At 31.4% G+C, this 23,290-nt stretch overlaps 1 protein-coding gene and 1 long non-coding RNA gene across 2 annotated transcripts in view; both read left to right on the forward strand.

Annotated features, from left to right (window-relative positions):
* LOC143082130 (uncharacterized) overlaps positions 1 to 3,717 on the forward strand; it is a 36,239-nt gene extending 32,522 nt beyond the window's left edge. The window contains exons 15-17 of the mRNA XM_076257685.1: positions 1,559 to 1,661; positions 1,982 to 2,103; positions 2,988 to 3,717. Coding sequence (XP_076113800.1) covers positions 1,559 to 1,661; positions 1,982 to 2,103; positions 2,988 to 3,061 — 299 coding nt within the window. The 3' untranslated portion in view covers positions 3,062 to 3,717. The remainder of the gene's footprint in view (positions 1 to 1,558; positions 1,662 to 1,981; positions 2,104 to 2,987) is intronic.
* A 3,641-nt stretch (positions 3,718 to 7,358) lies between these two features.
* Positions 7,359 to 16,672, forward strand: LOC143084352 (uncharacterized). Its single transcript, XR_012981020.1, has 5 exons — positions 7,359 to 9,123; positions 13,849 to 13,928; positions 14,512 to 14,614; positions 15,633 to 15,745; positions 16,428 to 16,672. It is a non-coding gene; the product is annotated as an uncharacterized LOC143084352 (long non-coding RNA).
* Positions 16,673 to 23,290: the final 6,618 nt, after the last annotated feature.

Below are 23,290 nucleotides of genomic sequence, written 5' to 3' on the forward strand. Positions count from 1 at the left end.
TTAATTAACGCATCAATGTAAATATAACGGAATTTGATGAGACTGTCATCAAAGTGAGAGGGTTAGCGCTATAAATCCAGGTTTAATCCATCATTTTCTACATTTGAAAATGCCTGTACCAAGTCAGGAACATGACAGTTCTTGTCAATTCGTTTTTGATGCGTTTTGTTATTTGATTTTGTCATGTGATTATGGACTTTTCGAATTGATTTTCCTCTAAGTTCAGTATTATTGTGATTTTACTTTTCATATATGCAAAGTTTATTAAAACGGTTGTTTAGTCACAAATTGAATGTTGTTTTGACATACTTTCATTATGAATTATTTGGTACGTTGTTTATTCATTGCATTGAGAAAGGAGTATTCTGAGAAAATAAACTATAAAATGCAAGGAACCATCTTTTGTGTCTGTGCATTCTAAATGTCTCTTTATGAAACTTTATCGACAATGTCTATAAAAAAACCCACCCATTATTGGATTATTTCACAGATGCGTATATTATTGATATGATCTCACACTAGGATAACATGAAATTTCATTTCAACCAATTTATTAATTGTATGTAACAAATGAACAAGAACATAACACACCTGGAAAGGAAAATGTTCTTACCATTTTAAGTTAAGAAGTTTATCTGTGTTTTGTTTGATTTTGCGATAATTGCACAGTTAGCTGATGTATTCAACTGTTATATGATGCGTCATTTGTAATGGTAAATAAAAGCAATCAATTACAATGTTGCTTTTAATTGTTTAATGAATGAAATATTAACCATTTCATCAACGGGGGTTTTATCATTTCTCACATCGAAAACATCGATTTAAAAGATACAAAAACAAAATGCAAACAAGAAGTGACGATGGACTCCATATAGAGCCAGACTGCGTGCATCCACCGATTGAATGGTTTTTATTAAACATACACCACGCGCGACAGCTTAGAAATCCAAGTTGGCATCCGATTATGTTCTATTTTTTTAGAAAATGTGTTCATGTTTATTTAGATAAAACTTTTCAGAATTCCATCACATCTTTGAATTTGATATTTATTATCTAATTAAATAATGGTAAACTCGTATTCCTTACGCCTACAGACTGAGGTGCTTTTACAATTGATATTAAACAACAAGAAGTTACCATGAATTATACTCAAACAGCTTCAATGGCGTTTTACACCAGACACTACCAACCAACGATTGATTTCGATTACATGTATATCATTAAAGAATATGATCGTTATAACGATTATATACATGTATTATAATTTTTGTATTTTTGAAAATACCATCAATCTAAATAAGTAGTAAATAGTTTTATGAACAAATTTTACTTTTGTATGTTGAAACCCGGTATTTGTTTATAAATATAACAAAAATTCATTAATGCAAAATTAATGTGTATATTTTATGTGTGTACATCCGCATTTTGATGCTCCAGATCTACTGTGTTGCATTACATTAGTGTTTTAAGAGGAAATATAAGGCATGCTGTTTGTTCTATGCTGTTTCGAATTTCATTCTTTAAACTAAAAAAACTATTTAGTTTTTAATTTTTTTAGAAGCGGAAGCACAGAATTGTGCTTTTCCTAAAATACGTTCGTGCATCTCAGCATTAGAGAGTGTAATGTATCAGGCAGGTGAAGACAAGGGGAAAAAATGCAGGTCAGATTATGTTTTATATAGAACTGGATATCTTCATTATAAACTTAAACATCGCTCTATAGATAATAATCGTTTTTATCAACATACAACATGCTATGAAATAAAATGACGAATCGAGAACAACAGTTACATTTTCAATAAATGGGGATAGCTATCGACAGAAAGGTTTTGCTAGGGAATTAGAATTTTGACGCTACTTTAGAAACTTATGATTTACAAAATAGTATAGCAATTGCACATGTTTAAAACATTAATAATTATTTTTTTTTATCGAAATTTGTTTCTATGTTTTGTCATTTTTTTCTTTATTGTTTCAACAGTGCCGGATATATCTATCTGGAATGTGTGACTAAAGTTGGAACTTACTGCAATCTGGATGTAGGTCGGGCATTAATTAATGTCAACAAGATGTTATCTCAATATGGCTGTGTTAATGATAGTGGTAAATACATGTAATCCTTATCGTAATTTGTATACATTAAAATGTTATTCTTAACCCTGTACCAAAGCTTAACACCTTTTTATAATTAGTAGTCTGTACTTCAGTTTTACGACTTAGATGTTTTCTCTGCTTGTATAATATCAGTCAAAAAGGCACGATCTCATCTTTCTAGTAATCTGTACTTTGATAATAAAATTTGGTGGCTTCCAAAGCTCTTAAAATTTCAGTCCCTTATTATATTTTTATCTTTCGGCGTAGTCTGTACGTCCATTAAAAAACTTGGTTGCTTCCCCCGCCCTTGGAATATCAGTCCTAACGGTTATCTTCTTTCTAGTCGTCAATACTGCAGTAGTACAACTTTGTTGCTGTCAATGCTTGTGGAATGTTAGTCACTAAGGTTATAATATTTCCAGTAATTCATTCAATAGTACTAGTGTGTCGCTTACCCTACAAACAGAAAGTCACTCATAATAAAAAGTTAATATCTTTCTAGTAGTCAGTACTTCGGTAGTTCAACTTGGGAGCTTCTCAAAATCTAGGAATGATAGTGACCAAGGTAGTTAGTTCTTTAGTAAAAAAAAAAACGGAGTCCATTCCATTTGTCTGTCGGTACCCAAGGTAAATAACTTGGCAGCTAATTCATTTTATCATAATTTACGGTTGATACTTTCTACGTACGTAATGCATACATAATTGTTAAATTGTGTTCGGTTTATAAAATTAGCATGGTGTAAACAAAAACTTTTTCACGAGGCATATATTTATTTCATTTTCCCCTTTGTTTTCATTTCTTTATATTGTTACTTTTTGGTTTTGGTAACGTTTATGAAGTTATTCTGCATTTGATGTAATTAAACATTATTTGTTTTCATTTTTTTTTTCAGGTAATGGTGCCGGAAGTATTTTTTTCACATTTTTTGTAATGTGTTATGGACTAACATTATATCAGCTGGTTTAGATGCAATATTTCAATAGTGTCAATATAAATAAACACAAAGATACATGAATTGTTTGACAGTACTGTCCATGAAGAAAATTCGTCGACTTAATTTAGTTCGTCTTTCCACAATTGAACTGATTTTAAAATTCAAATGAATGTGCAGACAAACTAATTCGGACACTTTTTACATTTCTGAACTTTTCGTCAACCAAAATCATTTAATTCGCTCCGTATGTTCAATAAACGCAATGATTAATTCCTGCAAGAATTGCCTAATTAATAGTATATATTTGGTATTTATAGTTATGCATAGGGCTGTCAATTTGTATATTCAGTATGCAAGCAAAAGAAACCAAGGTTCAGTGATGTGTGTTTTCGAGAAGCGTCAGCAATTCCAATTTGGTTAATCTAAACAATTAGTTTTAATATAATATATGTTGTTTGTGCTGTATTTAGATCCCTATACACATATTTTGTTTTGCCTGCACACGTATAAAAATTGCTGTTTTTATCAAACATAATCATGGGTTTAAACGTTGTTTTTTTTTCAATTCAGACCTGTTTCTATTTTGTTTTCTTTTGGGCTGGTTTATATTTTCCTTTGGGCTTAAATGATCAATTTTGACTCTTTAAAATTCAAGAGCCTATCTTTAATTGAGGTAAATTATTTGAGCTTCCAAATACCATTTCGATTCCTAACATCACTGTGACATTAATTTTCAAAATTTGATATGGTGTACAAACGTTTGCACTTAATGTTTGCGGTTTATCATCTTTTCCACAAGTTTATTGTTTTCTTTTTGGTATCAAAAAGTAAAATCACAAAAATACTGAACTGAAAATTCAAAACGGAAAGTCCCCAATCAAATGGCAAACTCAAAAGATGAAACACATCAAACGAATGGACAACAACTGTCATATACCTAACTTGCTACAGGCATTTTCTAGAAAATAGTGGATTGAACCTGGTTTTAAAGCCAGCTAAACCTCTCACTTGTATGACAGTCGCATCAAATTCTATTATTATGAATAAAGGCAACAGTAGTATACCGCTGTTCAAACTCATAAATCCAAGGACAAAAAACAAAATCGGGGTAACAAACTAAAACTGACGGAAACGCATAAATATAAGAGGAGAACAACGACACAACACTACAATGTAACTAACACACACAGAAACGGACCAAGCATCAGACAAAATCCCACGAGAATAACAAATATAACATCAAAACCAAATACATGAATTTGGGATAGACAAGTACCGTGACACGTCTTATCGCAATGTCAATTTACACTCAAAAATAAGAGAAAACAAACGACGCAACGTTAAATTGTAACACACACAGAAACGAACTATAATATAACAATGGCCATATTCCTGACTTGGTACAGGACATTTTTAAAGGAAAAAATGGTGGGTTGAACCTGGTTTTGTGGACAACGATGCAAGAACAAAACAAACAGACATATTAGGTTAAAATGTCAAAATATGGGAACAGCAGTCAACATTGTGTAATAATCTCAATCATTAAAAAAATCAGAAACAAATATGTACCAAAGAGGCACAAAATGACATAAAGACCAAGTATATTAGCAAAAAATAAAGACAAGAATACACAAATTTACTATAGTACATTGCCATAATGACGGAATTTTAAGTAACAGAGCCACGTCATATATGTATATATGTATCAAAGAATCATAAAAAAGGATAAAGACAAAGCACATAGCAAAAATGAATGAGAAGCAAACAAACATGTTTTACAATAGCGCAATAACGGGATGTATAAGTACAGAGCAACGTTATATGTATCGAAGTAACACCAAAAGGCATATAGACATTGCACATTAGCAAAAATGAAAGACAAAAATACGGAAATATCATACTAGTAAACATTACATAATGACAGGATGTACTAATACAACCAGTATCTTAATCACAATAAAATCAAACAAATATTAAACAAAGAAGCACAAAAAAGCATATACCATATCAAACAACTGTATTTATTGCTTTGACATTGACCTTGGTATATAAATGAGCGCATGACGTCAGAATGTAAACGTCACACAGGTAGAGATATAAAATAATTTTGTCGTTCTAGTATGAAATGATATATTTACAGTGCTTATATAGCGCTTATCTAAATACACATTTACTCTAAGCGCTTTACAATGCATAAAAAACAATGAAACAAGTACATATAAACAAATTTAAAAATCCAATAAAAATAGAAACCGTAAAAAAAATACGACTAAATATATGAAAATTAAAACTTTATTCATCAAAAATGATTTAAAAAATATAAGCTAATTTTGAAAAAAAAAGTATTAAAAGCAAATCAACAGGAGTGCTTCAATTTAAAAAATTGACTAATAGCTTTATGTCTAAAAATAAAATGAGTAAAGGAAATAAAAAGGAAAAAGCAGGTATGAGAAATGTCTTAAAAAATAAATAAATTAAAAGGTGTTAAGGTAATAAAAATGCAATAAAAAGTTAGTATGATACATAAAAATATAAACTGAGATCGAATAAAACTGTCCGAGTATTAATTATGTTGAAAAGCCTGTCTGAATAAATAAGTTTTTATGTTTTCTTGAAAGCATTCACAGATTCAGTGTTTCACAATTCTTTCGGCAAGTCATTCCATAAAACGGCGGCCGCTCTATCAAACCGTCTCTCTCCGTATGTTTTTGTTCTTACTATTGGTTTGACTAGAAGCATGTTGTTTTCTGACCGAAGAGTTCTTGTTGGCTTGTAAATGTTAACTAGATCTTGAAGGTACACGGGTGCTTCTTGTTTCAGAGCTTTAAACACATAAAGCAACACTTTGTATTTGCATCGATATGCTACCGGCAGCCAATGAAGAGATTTTAAAATTGGACTAACGTGTTCGTTTTTCTTCTTTCTTGTTATTAATTTTGCGGCGGTGTTTTGGACACGCTGTAATCGTTGGATTGCATTTGCGGGAAGTCCATATGACAATGCATTTCCATAGTCCAAGCGAGACGTCACTAAAGAGCAAACAAGTGTCTTTGCTGCATTCTCTGTAATGAATGGACGAATCCGACCGATATTTCTGATCTGATAGAAACAAGATTTTGAGGTTGCACTAATCTGTTTGTCCATCGCCAATGTTTTGTCAAAGTAAACACGAAGGTTCTTGACGCATGCTAAATTGCTAACGATGTCATTACCGAAAGTGAGGTGACAGTCTGAGAACTCTTTTAATCGGTGTTTCGGTGAGAAAATTATCAGCTCAGTTTTATCTTCATTCAATTTTAGCTTATTTGAACACATCCAAGAGCTTATGTCCGCCATACAGGTTTCAAGTCGAGCAGATATATTGTTCCAATTGTCAAGAGGTTTAATAACGAGATAAACCTGAGTATCATCCGCATAGCAGTGGTAACACATATTATGACGTTTACATATTTCACCTATGGGTTTCGAAAAAATGCAGTAAAGTTTCGGTCCGAGAACGGATCCTTGAGGAACACCATACTTCAGATGAATTTCGTCCGACTGAACAGAGCCGATTGCGATACGCTGAGTTCTATCAGTAAGATATGATAACAACCAATTTAGCGCGGCTCCAGATATTCCGAATGAGTATTCAAGTCGCTGTCGTAAAATGGAATGGTCGAGGACATCGAACGCTGCCGACAGGTCTAACATTAATAAAACTACACAACAGTTGTTATCAAGTGCAACAGCTACGTCGTGATGAACCCGTAGCAATGCCGTCTCCTCGGTGGAATGGTAAGCACGGTAAGCAGATTGAACACTATCAAAAAGATCGTTCGATTGAAGATGGTTCTCTAGTCGACATTCTACAACCTTTTCAAGGACCTTCGATATAAATGGAAGATTAGAAACTGGACGATAGTTCTTCAAAACTTCTTTGTCTAATCCCCGGTTTCTTCAGTAAGGGTCGTACAAATGCTTCCTTAAATGTTTTTGGAACATACGACTCTTGTAATGACTTGTTCACTATTTTCGTAATAATTGGTGCTAAGTTGTCCACACACGGTTTTAGTAAAGAAGTTGGCAACGGGTCGAGTTCGCACGATTTCGACGGAGCCTTTGAAATTATCTTCCGAACTTCATCCACGGATGCAGATGTTAAAATATTCTACAGTTTTTTAAAGCCATACCTTCTGCAGAATGTAAATTAGAAGTTTACCTTTCCTTCGTGCCACTTGTCTTTATTCGTATTGTGTATTTCTTCTAAAAGAAATGTCATGCCATTATGTGGTGTTATTTTTTTTAAACCACAAAAGGTGCACTAGCTGTGAAATTCTTGTTCACCGATTTGACTCAAATTCTCATACTTAATTTTCAACAATGTAAAACATATATACAAATAATAAGAGAGTCTAAGATAAAGAATATTCGGGCATGGTCTAGTGTGTATTTCAGTCTAGATGCGATCTAATTAACTGTCGAGCTGACAACGAAGCCTTCCGATCGCAACATAATCGATATTAACTTACATATAGTAATACATAGATATCAAATTCGGGCATGTTCAATTTCTATGTCTGTTTAATTTCATATTATAGATTAAAACTATATGTTAATCATCGTTTTTACCTGTTAAAGATTTTTTTGTGGAACGATTTTCTCATTCAAGGGATTTACCATCGTTTCACTTTCACTGATGACATTCTTTTCCTCTATAATTGTACGAACTATGTGCATGCAGTATCCATCTCTAGCTTAGGTGTTAAATTGAAGTTCACTTGAATACGGATTCAATGAGGTCTATTATTCACTTGCATCATCAATATTTTTTTAGCTTATTTTGCCAAAATGAACCATACTGGCTGCTAAAAGCGATATATTATTTCACTATTTAAACTTTCATTTAAATGACTGAACGAATAAAATATTTTTCATTTCTTATATATCTCGTATCTAGTAACCCTATAGGTGGCACGGTAGTATTTGCATTCCAGAATTTAGGTTGCTCTTTTGTGTACCCTACTTAGGTAAATGTATCTAAACAGTGTGATTGGACAAAAAATACAGTATCAACTGAACATACTTTCCCAAACTGAGGGATGAATCAGGTGTAGAAAAATATGAAATAATTTTACATACAGATGAAAATGAATTTTTGAGAATTTTTTTAAATTTTGTATTCACTGCACCATAAAAGACCTAAAATTACTAGTGGCCTTAGGTTTCTAAAAATAGCAAAAAAAGTAAACGGTCATGATACATATTCAAATTCATTTCTGAATAGTAAAATGAAAGTACTTCAGTTAAGTGTGAATGTAGATTTTTTTGCAGTGTTAGAAAGTGGTGAAAATTCTAAAAAGGCTATCATTATCCCTATGGGCCAGGAAATACTACCGTGCCACCTATAAGGTTATCTGATTGAAAGATATTGTCTTCATCATATGAAAGTATGCACAATTCCTACCGTTAAAGTTTTAGAATCCTACCTTTATAAAATATATGAGAGAAAAAAAATAACCGCATCATGCTAATTATTGGTTTTAGAATATATATGTTTATTTCCGATGCAAAAACCCGTACGACCCGTATAATATCATATAATTGTTTTCTTTTCACATAATATAAAATAAAAAATCTTTTTCAGTATAATTCACACGATTCCTTTGTGTGACAACTATGCAGCTTGCAACCAACCTCAACAACCTACATTTTATTTAATTAACAACGCAAAAAAATGTTTGCAATATAATCAGATTTTTCTGAATTGTTTTTAACATTTCCAACTACTTCCTTACTTCCTTAAGCATGTTAAGTATAATTTTAAATATGCTAAATCTACAAGAAACAAAAGAAAGAAAAAATAATGTTCCAACGATATTTATTTCCTTCTTCCTTAGAGATAAAGTGTATGGAAATATTTTTTCAAACAAAGATAGATTTACAGCACTGTCGTAAAACATTTTCCTTATTTTCTATATTACTACTTCCTGGTATCTTTCATCTCTTTTGTTTTGTAACTTACATATTCAGTAGACCAATTGATCTAGCATCTGACTACAGAGTGACATACAAACGTGGTTGGACAAAAGTTACAGGCGAAATGACAAAGCAGGCAAGTATATAAATAGAAAAAACGATAGAAAATCCTTCAAAGCTTCCATGTTACCCGTAGTACCACATATTAAGTAAACAGGAAATAATTTATAACATACCTATTACATGAAGCTATATATCGACTTATCGAAGATAAACATAAATCTTGATCGTTTTTTTTTTCGAACAATGCAAAAAGAAGTTTAAAATTAAGTCATTGTATATTTTGAAATTATAAACTCATCCTGTGAATTCAATTTTTATTATTAATTTTGTTTTACGAATTTGCTGTTTTGGTGTTTTTTCTTTCATCTATTATATGTTTATATGATATGTTTATATGTCTTGTATGCATGCACTTACAATCTAAACAGAGTACATTGTAATGATATAAATAGCACACTTCGTTACTAGTTTAACAGTTTCGTTTTCATCTATGAATCTGTTTTTGCTTTCTGGTTAAAATGTAGAAATGTCTACCTTACATCAAAACTAGTCGTGATAAGACTGTCATCAAAGTGAGAGGGTTAGCGCTATAAAACCAGGTTTAATCAACCATTTTCTAAATTTGAAAATGCCTGTACCAAGTCAGGAATATGACAGTTCTTGTCCATTCGTTTTTTATGTGTTTTGTTATTTGATTTTTGCCATGTTATTATGAATTTTCCGATTATTTGTCTATAATCTCTTGCTCGACCATCTGAATGCTGGAGAGTGAATCTGGACAAAAACAAAATATTGCTTCATTCATTATTGAGTCTCCATCGTAAACGAGCTTGACACCATCTTAACCGCTCTTGTCTGTGTCGTTGTATCAGTGTAGATCCCCTATAAGCACGTCTAGGACGAAGATTAAAAGACCGGAGTCTTCTACGGACTGTTTGTGCACTGATACATCTGCACTGAACAAAACCAGTCGATGCCCTATTAGGCATAAACCTATCCCGCAAATGCCGTATACGAATGAATATGTCATCAGCAATAGTTGTTACCCGTGGCCGCCCAGACCGAGGTCGATCCGCCGTAGATCCAGTCCCTTTGAATCTCTGCTGTAGCCGATATAATGTCAAACGTTTATAGCCAATTGCACTTGACACAGCAGTCATACCCTTGCCGGCTTGAATCATGCGTAAGACGGGTCAGTTTGAAATGTGTTCTTGAAATTTTGTGAACTTACGACTGGATACAGTAACAGGTGTTGAATAAAATCAAATTAAGTTGAATTTTACTATTTTTTCTGCACGTGCAAAATTTCCAAAATTAGAATTCAAAATCTGTGATGAACTCACCTGTTGTACAGGTAAAAAATCAATATGTATGGGACGTAGTTTTACCTAATGAACGCGTGAATTAAGTTTTTATATCTTTACTTTTTTTTTAAATATTAAAAATATAAAAGTGCATCCTTTCTTTTATCGCTTAGTATATGTGTCCTCTAGGTGTCATTTTTGTGTGTGGATTGTTTGCTTTGTCAATTGCTTTAACGTTTAACACAAAATATTTATTAAGTACTGTGATCTATGTAGACTTCAAACGTACTTAAGATTGAAGTATGCAAACCCAGGCTTTAAATAAAAATGGTCATTAAATAGCCACACAATTAAAAGAAAAAAATGTAAGTGTTGGAATAACATATACAATATATATGTGCATTGTTGTAAAATATAATTTTGATTTTACGAACTTTAGTAACTGAACAAAAAGACAGGCACACCAATCTGTTATTCTTGTAGCGAGTACAAATAAAGTGATCTTAGTTATTTCGTATAGCATTTCTTGTTAATAATAAAATCACGCGTGCTTATCTGAAAAAAAAGATGCTCACAGTGCAATGTACTACTTTTGAAACAAATTATATCAAATTATAGAGCAGTCTAACTCAAAATGTAAACCATTCTATGTTGGGTGTTGGGGTCTACCATTTAGTTTGAAAGTTTCAATCATAGAAGTTTTAAATAGTTATTTGTTATAATATAGTGTCTCGTAAGTCGTTTTTGGGCTGGATATTGTTTGTTTTATAGTGTATGTATATTGTGTATGAATAAAAAAAATCATTAAAAAAAATCTGAACTATGTGGACTGTATGTCATCGCACACAAGACAGCTGATTGGATAAATGTGATGAATTGTTACGCCTACATTAAACTGATGTCCAATCGAATGCCAGCAGACACCTGTTAGTAAAAAAAATCGCCAGCGTGAATAGGTTAGAGATTTATTTGTGTATTCAAGGATTTGTATATTTGTTTATATATATTATACAAATCCTTGGTGTATTCGATATTTGAAAAATAAGTTAGATAGCCACTATTTGGTTTCCCTTTTTGAGGTGAATTTCAATAACTGTTTTCACACTTTCTTATTTAACAGAAAGGTATATAAATATGAGCGTACCACATGTTACGGAGTTTTTACAAGCATTTAATATAGCGACTTGTGTTTTCCGGAACGTTCTTTTTTCAATATTTCACAGACTTGCTCAATAATCATCAAACTTTATTTTTTAACGAAGGCTTCTCAATCTGGTATGTAAAAAAGTTATAATAGGCTCTGATAGTATAGACACAATAAAAAATAAAGACGGAAAGTCAAATGCACAAGTCGGGCAAAAATGAACGGACAATTCCACGACAATAAACGGAAGACGACAAAAGACATACATAGTTACAGTTTTTCCCTACCTCAAATTTACTAATAACTCAAATGAAATTTATATAGGAAACATAAAAAGTTAAATGATAATACATATTAATTTCCGATATTTAAAAAAAAGGTACACCAAAAATGTAACTAAACATATTTAGATCACGTTTTCAAGTGTTTATCCCGACATTCGTAATATTTAAGGGTATACAAATGATCTGTTACGTCAAGTTGACTATTTTTTTACCACGGCACCAGTCTGTAATAGCATAAACATTTATTTGCAATCACTTGTAAACCATTAAATATAAAGTTTCAGATGCTTATATTTAATAAATAAATATTATTTCGGCAATCTGTTGATTTTTAACTCAATTCGCAGCAGTTTGTACAGCATTATGACTTTGAACTACTTATGTTTTTTAATATAAAATATGTTAAATAATTAAATAGGAAGAAGTATGAATTGGAATTGATTATTTTCTTTATTTAATTAAATGGACATGGTAGACTTTCAGTTAACATTAACCGTCTTCTTTCTTATTTTTAATTTATTCTTTAAAGAGGAGCATTCCCTGATAAACACTTGGAAAGTTTCACCCGTTTTGTGTCAAAATTATTAAAATCTGAACACGGTCTTACAACATCCTAACGTAATTTTGTATCCATAGACTGTTTTGGTCCGACACCGTCGTAACGGATCTAAACAGCTCGCTAGAAGATACAGTCTTGTTTATCTTGACATGCTTTAACGGACTGATTTACCTGATGAGACAATCGATCGGAACGGCGTCTGAACGGTCTAAAAAGTCTTGGACGTTTTTCTCTAGCGGTAAATCCAGTCAATTAAGATATGATCAGACCAACATGACCGTTTCAGACTGAAATCGTGGCACTAGTGTATAATTATTTCACATGACTCAAATGCCCATATGAGCTTTCTGACAACTTGACGTCTGTTCTTTATAGTCGTACGTCAATATGGCTGAAATAGAATATAAGGATCAAATTCAAAATGTGTCCATTATTCTAAAATCCGCTAAAAACCTAGTAACACTGACAAAATAATAGGTTAAATTTTTTATTGTCCATTTTCATCAAAACTGTTAAACGGCTTCTTGCGGGAGGTACAAGTATTAACCTATGATGACAAATTTTGCAAATTGTTTGTTTTCGGTCGATTACTTATTGGAGTTATTGCTCTTTAATGGCTGTTCAAAATTCATAAATCGATAGAGAAAAAAAACAAATCCGGGTTACACACTGAAACTGAGGGAAACGTATCAAATATAAGAGAACTACGATACATCAGAGACACAACACCGAAATGTAACACACACACACAGAAACGAACATTAATTATTACAATCAATATCAATTTCTTGCTTTTTGCCTATTATCTACAAATATACAAATATATAGACACTTTTAAAAGGCGAATATGATCAACATCTGAAGACAAGTTCTACAAAAAAGTCAAACGGACGGACTCTGTAAAGAAGTGATTTCATTTAAAGGACAATTGGTTACATTGATTGTTTTTTTTTTTTTTTTGGTGTTTTGTAGAAACAATCAGCAATAGAAAATTAACAAAAAGATTTTTTTTTTACTGAATTATATTCTAGTTGAAGATTCACATAGACCTAGGTAATCATGAACGACACATATTCTTAAGAGCCTCTAGTTGTTATTATCGTATATAATAAGGTGCATACGATTTCATGTTTTTCTTCATTTATAAAATAGAAAATGTGGGACGATGGCAAATGAGACAACTCTGAACAAAAGACCAAATAACACAGAAACTACCTAGGTCACCGAAAGGCCATCAACAATATGTTACACAAATACTGCATTGTCAGCAATACATGGCCCCAAATTGGCAAATGTAGAACTAGCGTCATGATCTATGTACAAAATAATGAAGGTAAAACATTATGATAGACATAAACCAACGACAACCATTGAATTTTAGGTTTCTGACAAGAGACAAGCACATACAGAGCGTGGGGGTTCAAACTTATTTAAAGGCGCTCCTACCCTCACGTTTCTGCTTCTAATTGTATACTTCCTTTTTATGTATGTGTGTTTATTTGTACAGGGTGGACACAAGAAGAATGCACAGACCGTCTGACATAGCTCTTATTATATGTTTTGTGTCTATTGGTATGATCATACAAGGTAAGGTATTTCTTCCCTTTCACATATGTTGTGTATTGTTTTTCATATTTATAAATGCGTAGTTATTTTAATTGATTTCAACACTGTCCATCATTAGTCATGAGCACTCATGAATTCATTCATTAATGTCTTTATTTCTTTAAAGTTGAGATATAATGATTAAATAAACAAAATTAAAAAAAGATCACACAACAATAATAATAAACGAAAAAGGAACAAGAACACAAACGTTGTTTTTTTTTTCACGTAAAGAAAAATACAGCATAAAATCTCTGATAAATTTGTATTGATGTGATTGCTTTATCTGTATTCATGGAGAATGGCATAATACTTAATTTTCTGACTGTAAAACAGAATCGTAAATTGATAATTTCTAGAGTACTCGAAACATACATCAAGAGATAACGGCATGCATACCACATCGGCTATAATCTAATATATGTAAACGATATATGAGGGGGAGGGGGTATGACAAATCGAAATGAAATAAACAAAGGGTCAAAGTTTAAATTCCGAAGAGGCTGTATTGTCTTGTGCATATTATTTGAATAGCGAAAAGTTATTCTAATGCTTTATTCCCTAGCCGTCGCCCAAGATTGTGATTCTTCAAGATTGCATTCTTGTCTAAAAGAGTTCAACAACGTATTGGTATATACGAATATACTTGACAAGCGAAAAATATGCAGGTAAGATTTTCATTATTTAATACTTGTAGTTTTATTGTTTAAAAGAGGGACGGAAGATACCAGAGTGTCAGTCAAACTCAACGATTGAAAATAAACTAACATTAATAAAAATAAAAAGATAAACAGACACAATGGCAGATCCAGAACTTCTCATAAGGGGGAGGCTGACTTACCTAATGGGGGCCGCTCCTGTCATGCTTCAGTGATTATCTATATAATCAACTTTTTCCCATGTAAAGGGACCCAGGCCCCCTAGCCGCCCCTCTCCGATTCGCATATGAGACAAATATTAGTACAGAAGACAAAACATAGAAAACATAAGACTAAACGATACAAATCCCACCAAAAAATGGGGGTGATCTCAGGTGCTCTAGAGGGGTAAGTAGATCCTGGTCTAAACGCTTACCTGGCTTGGCCTGTACGTTTTTCCTATATCAGCTCATATCTTTTTTGATATGTTGTTTGAGACATTTTGCTACTTTCATCACTTTAGAGATATTTATTATCACAATTGACTCTATTAAAGTTTTCCTAAAGTGATAATATTTTTGTTCGTCTACATCTAACATTTAAATGCACATGCAGGGTTGGAAATCATATTCACAGTTACATGAATGCCAGACAGCTGTTGAAATACATCAAATAGAATACTCATCACGATGTTTTCCTTTTTTAATATTTATGACAAAATTGGTAAAACTGATGTAGATATAAGAAGATGTGGTATGAGTGCCTGAAAGACAACTCTCCCTCCAAGTCACAGTTTGTAAAAGTAAACCAGTATAGGTCAAAGTACCGTCATCAAAACAGTAAGCTATAAAGGTCGCCAAAATGACTATTGTTAAACCATTCAATCGGGTAAACCAACGATATAAGTGTTAAAGAAACGAGAAACGAGACCCACTTATGAAACAAATCAACAAACGACAACTTTTGAACATCAGATTATGTATCTTATAAAAAATAATATTTTTTTATTGCATTTTAATGTCTATGATATTTTTTATTTAAATCCAAGTGCTGCACTTGTCCATTTGAATTGTTTGAATTCATTTGCTAACTGCGATAAGAATCTAGATAATAACATCGCCATTACCAAAAAGCTAATTTCGACCTACAATTGTGGTAGTGGTATGTATGATGTATGCAATATTATGTATATATATATATATATATATAAGTATAATTATGTCCGTCTAAAGTACAAAATCCTTATTATGATATCCTTATTTTCAAATGTTTTGAATCATTTTACAGGGATAAAAGAGGGGCGAAAGATACCAGAGGGACAGTCAAACTCATATTTCAAAAATAAGCTGACAACTCTATGGCTAAAGAAGAAAAGACACAAAGACAAATAATACAACACAACACACAGTATTAAAAACTAAATACAAAGCAACCCTAACACTGGGGATAATCTCAGGTGATCCGGAAAGGTAAGCAGATCCTGCACCACATGTGGCACCCGTCGTGTCGCACATGTTATAACGAACCCAATTAATCGTCATAGTTGTGAAAAGGAAAGTGGATTGTAGTTACGAAATAAGAAACATATCTGACCTATAATTGTTTACTTTTATAAATTGTTATTTGGATGGGGAGATGTCTCATTGGCACTCATACCACATGTTCCTATATCTGTATTCGATATCATATGTAAAACGGTTATGTAATAATTGACGGCATGTCCCGACGATTCGCTAGGTGATAAATTAATAAATTGTACTAAAATTAAGGTTTCATTGTACCATGATGCATTTACCTTCATGCTTCAAATGCAACAGTTTAATAACATTTGTTTTCTTTGCAGGAAATGGTGCCGAAAGTGTTGTTTACAATTTGCATACTTTATTTATAGGACTTGCATTTTATAAGCTTTATTAGATTTCTTCCATTTGTTATTAAACAAATATTTTATTTACAAATAATGACTTCATGATTAAGCCAATACAATTTTCAAAATGATATAAACAATTAAATACAAAATTCAACATCACGTGTTTAGATTTAGTTGTTCTATATGTCAAATTAGATAGCAAAAAATAAAGAAATATATTATAATACAAAATGTGTTCTAAAGCATTGTTTATTACCATGAGCCTTTCACTTGACATCGCACTACTAAGTATCATTATAATTATTGAAATATAGGCTATGCTTAAATTAAATTTTAAAACATCCTTTTTCGTATCTGTCATGATTTTCTTTATTCCAAATGTTTAAGTCAACTTCAAAAAAATCTTTTTGTTTTCTTGGTTTTAATGGATATAACAAATTTTAAATATGAATTATATCAACACCCATTGAATTACAGTAACAAAACTATTAGGTGGCAAAACATTCATCACACAATAGAGGAATTACTTTCATTAACTTATATCGATTTGATACCACAGACAGTCAGCTATTTTTATCAGCGAATGAAACCAACTCGTTGATCAGTGTTTCGGACGTGACTTGATTCGAATTCATAAGAAACTTTTCATACATTTTCCTCCGATAATTTTTGAAATTTTGCTTGCTATTCATTTGTTAATTTGTTATTTGTCTGGTCGTATGTGTCAAAACGCTTGTTTAGACTACACATTGTTGACATCCAATTTAACGTTACACCACTCCAAATGTAGGTCATTATAGTGCTTTGAAAGTCCACAATGAATTATTTTGACTTCATATAGTCTGATTTATTATCTCGAAGAAGTGAAAATTGATAGTTATACATGTATCAAATATTTATCAAAGCTGGTATATAGATCAGATATATATAGTCCTGAATAAGTAAACATTAAATACTGAAAAAGCATTATAAATAGCATAAACAGGTCAAAAAGAATTGAAAACAACACGTTTTATAGTTTCGTGCGATTTTTTACTGGATTTACCTTCATCAGAAACGCTCAAAGCCAAACATTTGAAATCCAAAGATGTATAAGTACCGAAACCGTTAAAGAGCTATATGTCAAAAATACCTAACAAAATAGCCCAATTCATTTAAGCCAACATTGCCTGAGGGAGTTGAAACCTTAGTTTCTAAATAATTTATAAATTTATAAACGGACAATTTTCTAAAGTTTGTTAAATCATGCCAGTACCGAAAAACTGACTACTGGGCTAATGATACCCTTGGGAACTGATATTCAACCAGCAAAGGTATCGAACCAGTGATGTAAAAAATTGAAAGCAACACGTGTTATAGTTATTTGCGTCCAAAGCGCTTTTCTGTCAAATCTCAAATTAACAAGAAATTACGATTTACGAGTACTCGCAATTTCTGACAGCTAGATAAAAGCCAACAACAATCACTAATAGAATCCATGCACCAAAGAAAGACTAAAATCAACTAAAAAACATCCAAGGGATTAAGTATTTTAACGTCATGGACAGTCCAAGAAGACATGACTTGTGTAAGGCCACAGGAAGTAGGATAGTTAGAATCACGTTGTGATTTCCGCGCATTTAGTACAATATTACATTAACATTTAGGATGAAAATTACCAATTTTTATAAGTTTTGTTCAAGTACAATTTAGTAAAAGGTGTCAGTTTAACGATGACTTTTGGTAACTGTTTACATGTTGGTGTCGAAAATATAAAGATATCATACTTATAACTTGGTAAGACAGCCGCGCGTTTCGTCTTTATAAAAGTCATCAGTGTTGCAAGACTGTATGTATTGTAATTTAACATCTTTTTTACGGCATAAAGTGACCTATAATCGCAATGTGTAAACAAATAAATACTCACGAACAATAATGATCCTCAAGTCACTTGGGACATTTTCAAAATAGAAGTAAGGGAGGTAACCATTGCATACTGCAAACAAAAGGCTGCTGAAAGTAAAAATGAAATTAAACATTTAGAAAAAAAGTTAAAATTCTTATAAAAAAATCAAGTAGTTCTCAACATTTTAGAATAAAAATAAATAATGTAGAAAACAATTAACAAAATTGATATATAAAAGAAACTAGGGGTGCACAAATCAGACCCCGACTCAGATGTGCAGAAGGAGGGGAAAAAAACACAAAATATATTTTGGGTCTTGAAAAATAAAGACAAACCAAGAAAACTATTTCCGACCTTAGAAATGACCAAGGTAATATCGTTACAGACGCATCAGATATTCTTATTCTTGGGGAAAGCTACTACCAAAATTTGTATAAAAGTACTAAACCGGACCCTTCAGAAATAAAAAAATTATATAAGTCAAACAAAGATAGATCACTCACTATCCAATAATGATAGTGAAGTATTGGGCGGCAACCTAACATTAGAAGAATGCAGAAATGCTATATCTAATATGAAACTAAAAAAATGCCCTGGACTAGATGGTCTTAGTGTAGAATTTTATCGTACATTTTGGTCATACCTAAAAGAATCTGCAGTGAAAGTATTAAATACATGTCAGGAAAAAAGAAGAAATGACAACTCTCCAAAAAATAGGTGTTATCTCCTTACTATATAAAAAAAAATGATCTATTATTATTATTAGATAACTAAAGGCCAATCACTTTATTACATGTAGACACTAAGCTTATGACCTACGTCTTAGTGCAAAGATTAAAGGTGGTGTTGTCCAAAATTATTCATAGTGATCAGAATGGATATATAAAAAATCGGTACATAGGTTTTATCATTCGCCAGATTCAAGATATGATAGACTACTCAGAAAAATTTAATATAGATGGGGTGTTATTGTTCATAGACTTTACCAAAGCCTTTGATTCTTTAGAATGGCCCTTCATGTATGAATCTCAACTAAAATTTGGAATACCACATTCCTTCTTAAAATGGGTAAAACGTTATATAATGATACTAAAGGATGCCTGTCTAATAACCGCTGGATCTCAGAAACCTATAGTCTTCACCGTGGTATAAAACAAGGATGTCCGTTAAGTTCTCTTATGTTTGTAACAGCAGTTGAAATCCTGGCATGTAGAGTAAGACCAATTCAAATATTAAAGGGTTTCAAACTAAACTTGATGAAAAAACGCATAGTTTAAAAATTTCCCATTTGGCTGATGACACGACACTCTTTCTCAGTTCAAAAAATGAAATACACCAAGCATTGAACCAATAGAAATATTTGGAACACTTTCTGGTTTAAAACTGAATAAATCTATAACAGAAGGTATACGGTTAGGTAGGCTTAAACATTGTAAAGAAAAAATTGAAACTATACACTGGAGCAAAGAACCAATTAAAAGTTTAGGTGTCTACTTTGGATTGAATAAAAGTGAATATGACAAATTAATTATTGAAAAAACAATGAGACATTCAAAACAATTAATACCTGATTGGGAAAAAAGAAATTTAACAATGATAGGTCGAATAACAGTTGTTAAGTCGCTTATTTTACCTCATCTTTTTTTTTTTAGCTTCGGTTGTTTTAATACCCCAAATGTACATAAAGATTTTAAAAAACTTATATACAACTTTATATAAAATAATAAACAAGAAAAGTTAAAACGTTCAACACTTACCAAAGATTACACAAATGGAGGTCCGAAAAAGACAGACAGGGATCACTTCTTAAATGCATTACAAATTTCATGGGTTAAACGATTAACGGCAGCGGAATTTGCTAATTGGAAAGTCATTTCAACATATTATTTCAATAAATTTGGTAATACCAACCTTATATTTCATATGATGCCAGACAACATAAAATCATTACCTAATTTAAGTAATGTACTACCCTTATTTACTTGAACATCTTAAAGAGTTGGTACAAAGCAAATATTACACCAACAAGTAATACACCAATCATAAATTTTAGAAATATTAGGCAGCAAATGTTGTGGGGTAATAAAAATATAAAATTTAAAGGAAAATGTTTAGTTTACCTAAATTGGATAAAAGATGGTATTATTTTCATTAATGATATAATTGATAAAAAAGGGCAAATCACAAAAAGTTATATTGGAGAAACTAACCTCAAAAACTAATTGGATCTTTGAAATTTTAAAATTGAAAAATTACATTCCGAAAGAATGGGTTAGTACATTAAAATCTGACAAATATTTGAAAACTTTTGTAAAAACAAAATTAAACTTGTTCTTGACTGTTAACAAAAAAACAGAATTAATTGAAAATATGTCATCCAAAGATATATATAACCATTTAAATAACAAACATGATGAGAAACCAATAGGATTCTCCAAATGGAAAAACATCTTCAATCAAGAATCAATCACTCCAATAAATAATGTGTTACAATTTGCTTTTACCTATTTGATTAATAACAATTATAAAATATTAAGATGGAAATTACTCCATTACATCCTTCCATGTAAATACTTATTACTACAATGACACATACAAGAAACAAGTATGTGTGAATTGTGTAACTTGACTGAAGATTACGAACACTTTTTTCTCAAATGTCAATTCGTTCATGAATTTTGGAAGAAAATATATGTTCTTTTTAGCAAAATCAAAATTGGGTCACATATTTTTAATTTTAAAACTTTAGTACTGGGCTATAAAATACATGATCACATGTATAATGATATAAATCTCTTCCTAACTGTCTTAACATATTCAATTCATAAAAGTACTCATATATCAAATTATAAACAAAGGGAATAGACGCTTATGCAGTTTTCAGAAATGAATTTTTAAACACATACAAAATTAACAAATATATTAATGCTAAAAACAGCAAATTTTTAAATGATGTAAAAAGATACATATGGATAGCTGGCTATAATATATTTTCATGTATAAAATTGTTTTAGCAAAAGTTGACAATATATCTGAAAAAGTAAGATCACAAAAATACTGAAAATCAATTCGAAAAGTCCATAATCACATGGCAAAATAAAAAAAACAAAACGCATCAAAAACGAAAGGACAAGAACTGTCATATTCCTGACTTGGTACAGGCATTTTCAAATGTAGAAAATGGTGGATTAAACCTGGTTTTATAGCGCTAACTCTCTCACTTTGATGACAGTTTCGTCAAATTCCGTTATATTTACATTGATTCGTGAACCAAACAGACACAATAAATAAATTTGAACACGTGGTAATAAACCAAAAAACAGCATGCTTCGTAAAAATGTACAGAATTTTGTCTCAAACACATTTATGCACACTTAATCAAATGATTTTCAATTACAATGTCGAGACTTACCACATATAATTTTCAACGTAAGTTTAAGTTGTTCGTGAGAATCAATAAAACGTATCAATTAATCTGGACAATTGATTAACCAGCTTTAACGGTTTTCATCAATAAGGTTAAGGTCAATGATCATAAAGTTTTAATCTTTAGAAACAGAACCGGACAATACTGTACACTTTCTGTAATCATGAAACAATATATTTTGCAAAATGTATGTAAAAACCATGAACTGTAAAACTAACAAACTATATATCAATATGAATTCACAGAATAAATTCCCTGGTGATCCAGTGACTAATACACAGGGATATTCGGCCAACTGCTGTAGGTCGAGTAATTTGTCACAAGAGCAAAGAACAGTGCAATAAAGATATTATTTAAAAAATAAAAAAAATAAAAAAAAAAAAAAACATTTTCGAGATCTTGCAATATATTTTCCCAAAACAAAAAAACAAAGTTGAGAATTGAAATGGGGAATGTGCCAAAGAGATAACAACCCGACCATAAAAAAAACAACAGCAGAAGGTCACCAACAGGTCTTCAATTTAGCGAGAAATTCCCGCACCTGGAGGCGTCCTTCAGCTGGCCCCTAAACAAATATATACTAGTTCAGTGATAATGAACGCCATACTAATTTCCCAAAACAAAAAAACACATATTTTCGAGATCTTGCAATATATTTTCCAAAATAAGGACACAAATTTGCAAGATCTTCCGATATATTTTCCCAAACAAGGACACACAACTGCAAGGTCTTGCAATATATTGTCATAAGCAAGGACACACAAGCAAGGACACTTATTTAAAAAGTCTTGCAATATATGATCCAAAAACAAACGACACATATAAGCAAAATAGAAGAATGTCATTTACTTTTCATAGAGTTATTATTTGTATAATAATCACTGCAGAACCAAACCAGAATTGATTTTCATCTCTTCGAACGTTATCATTTGTTTACATTAATGATTATTTATGTGTCTCTGGTGTCTCTGATATGTTCTACATGTACACAAATATTTTTCTTGATTAAGAAATAACTGGATGTGACTTAAGGATGTACACCTCTGAGGAGCAAAAAAATTCTAGAATTAAACTTTTTTTCTAAACCTGATTTTTGGGTTTATATGAATGTACAAAAATAATTGTTAAAGAAAAAAATCATATGGTGATGCACTTCTGCTTTTGCTATGGCCCTTTGAAAGTACCCAATTTTGATGATTTTCCATTTTTCATAATTTTTCACCTATTTTGGGTCTATTATCAGGAAAACAATCACAATTCCACAATTAAACTTTTTTTCATACTTTCAATAAGGATGAAGGGGAGCAATCTGAATAAATTTGAATTTAAAAATATAGGTTAGTGTTAATATAAGAAAGTTTTATCATATTTTGATCCTTTGTTTTGTCAAATTTACCATGTTGTCAATTTTTTTTAAAGGAGTAGGTTCAGTAAGACCCTTTTTTGGCCCCAAAATATAGCAGTTTTACACAATTGTGAAAATGTAATCGTTTAGCTTTTTATTGGAAAATAGAATGCTTCTGC

The sequence above is a fragment of the Mytilus galloprovincialis genome, chromosome 7 (assembly GCF_965363235.1).
Source record: "Mytilus galloprovincialis chromosome 7, xbMytGall1.hap1.1, whole genome shotgun sequence".
Taxonomy (NCBI): Eukaryota; Metazoa; Mollusca; class Bivalvia; order Mytilida; family Mytilidae; genus Mytilus; species Mytilus galloprovincialis.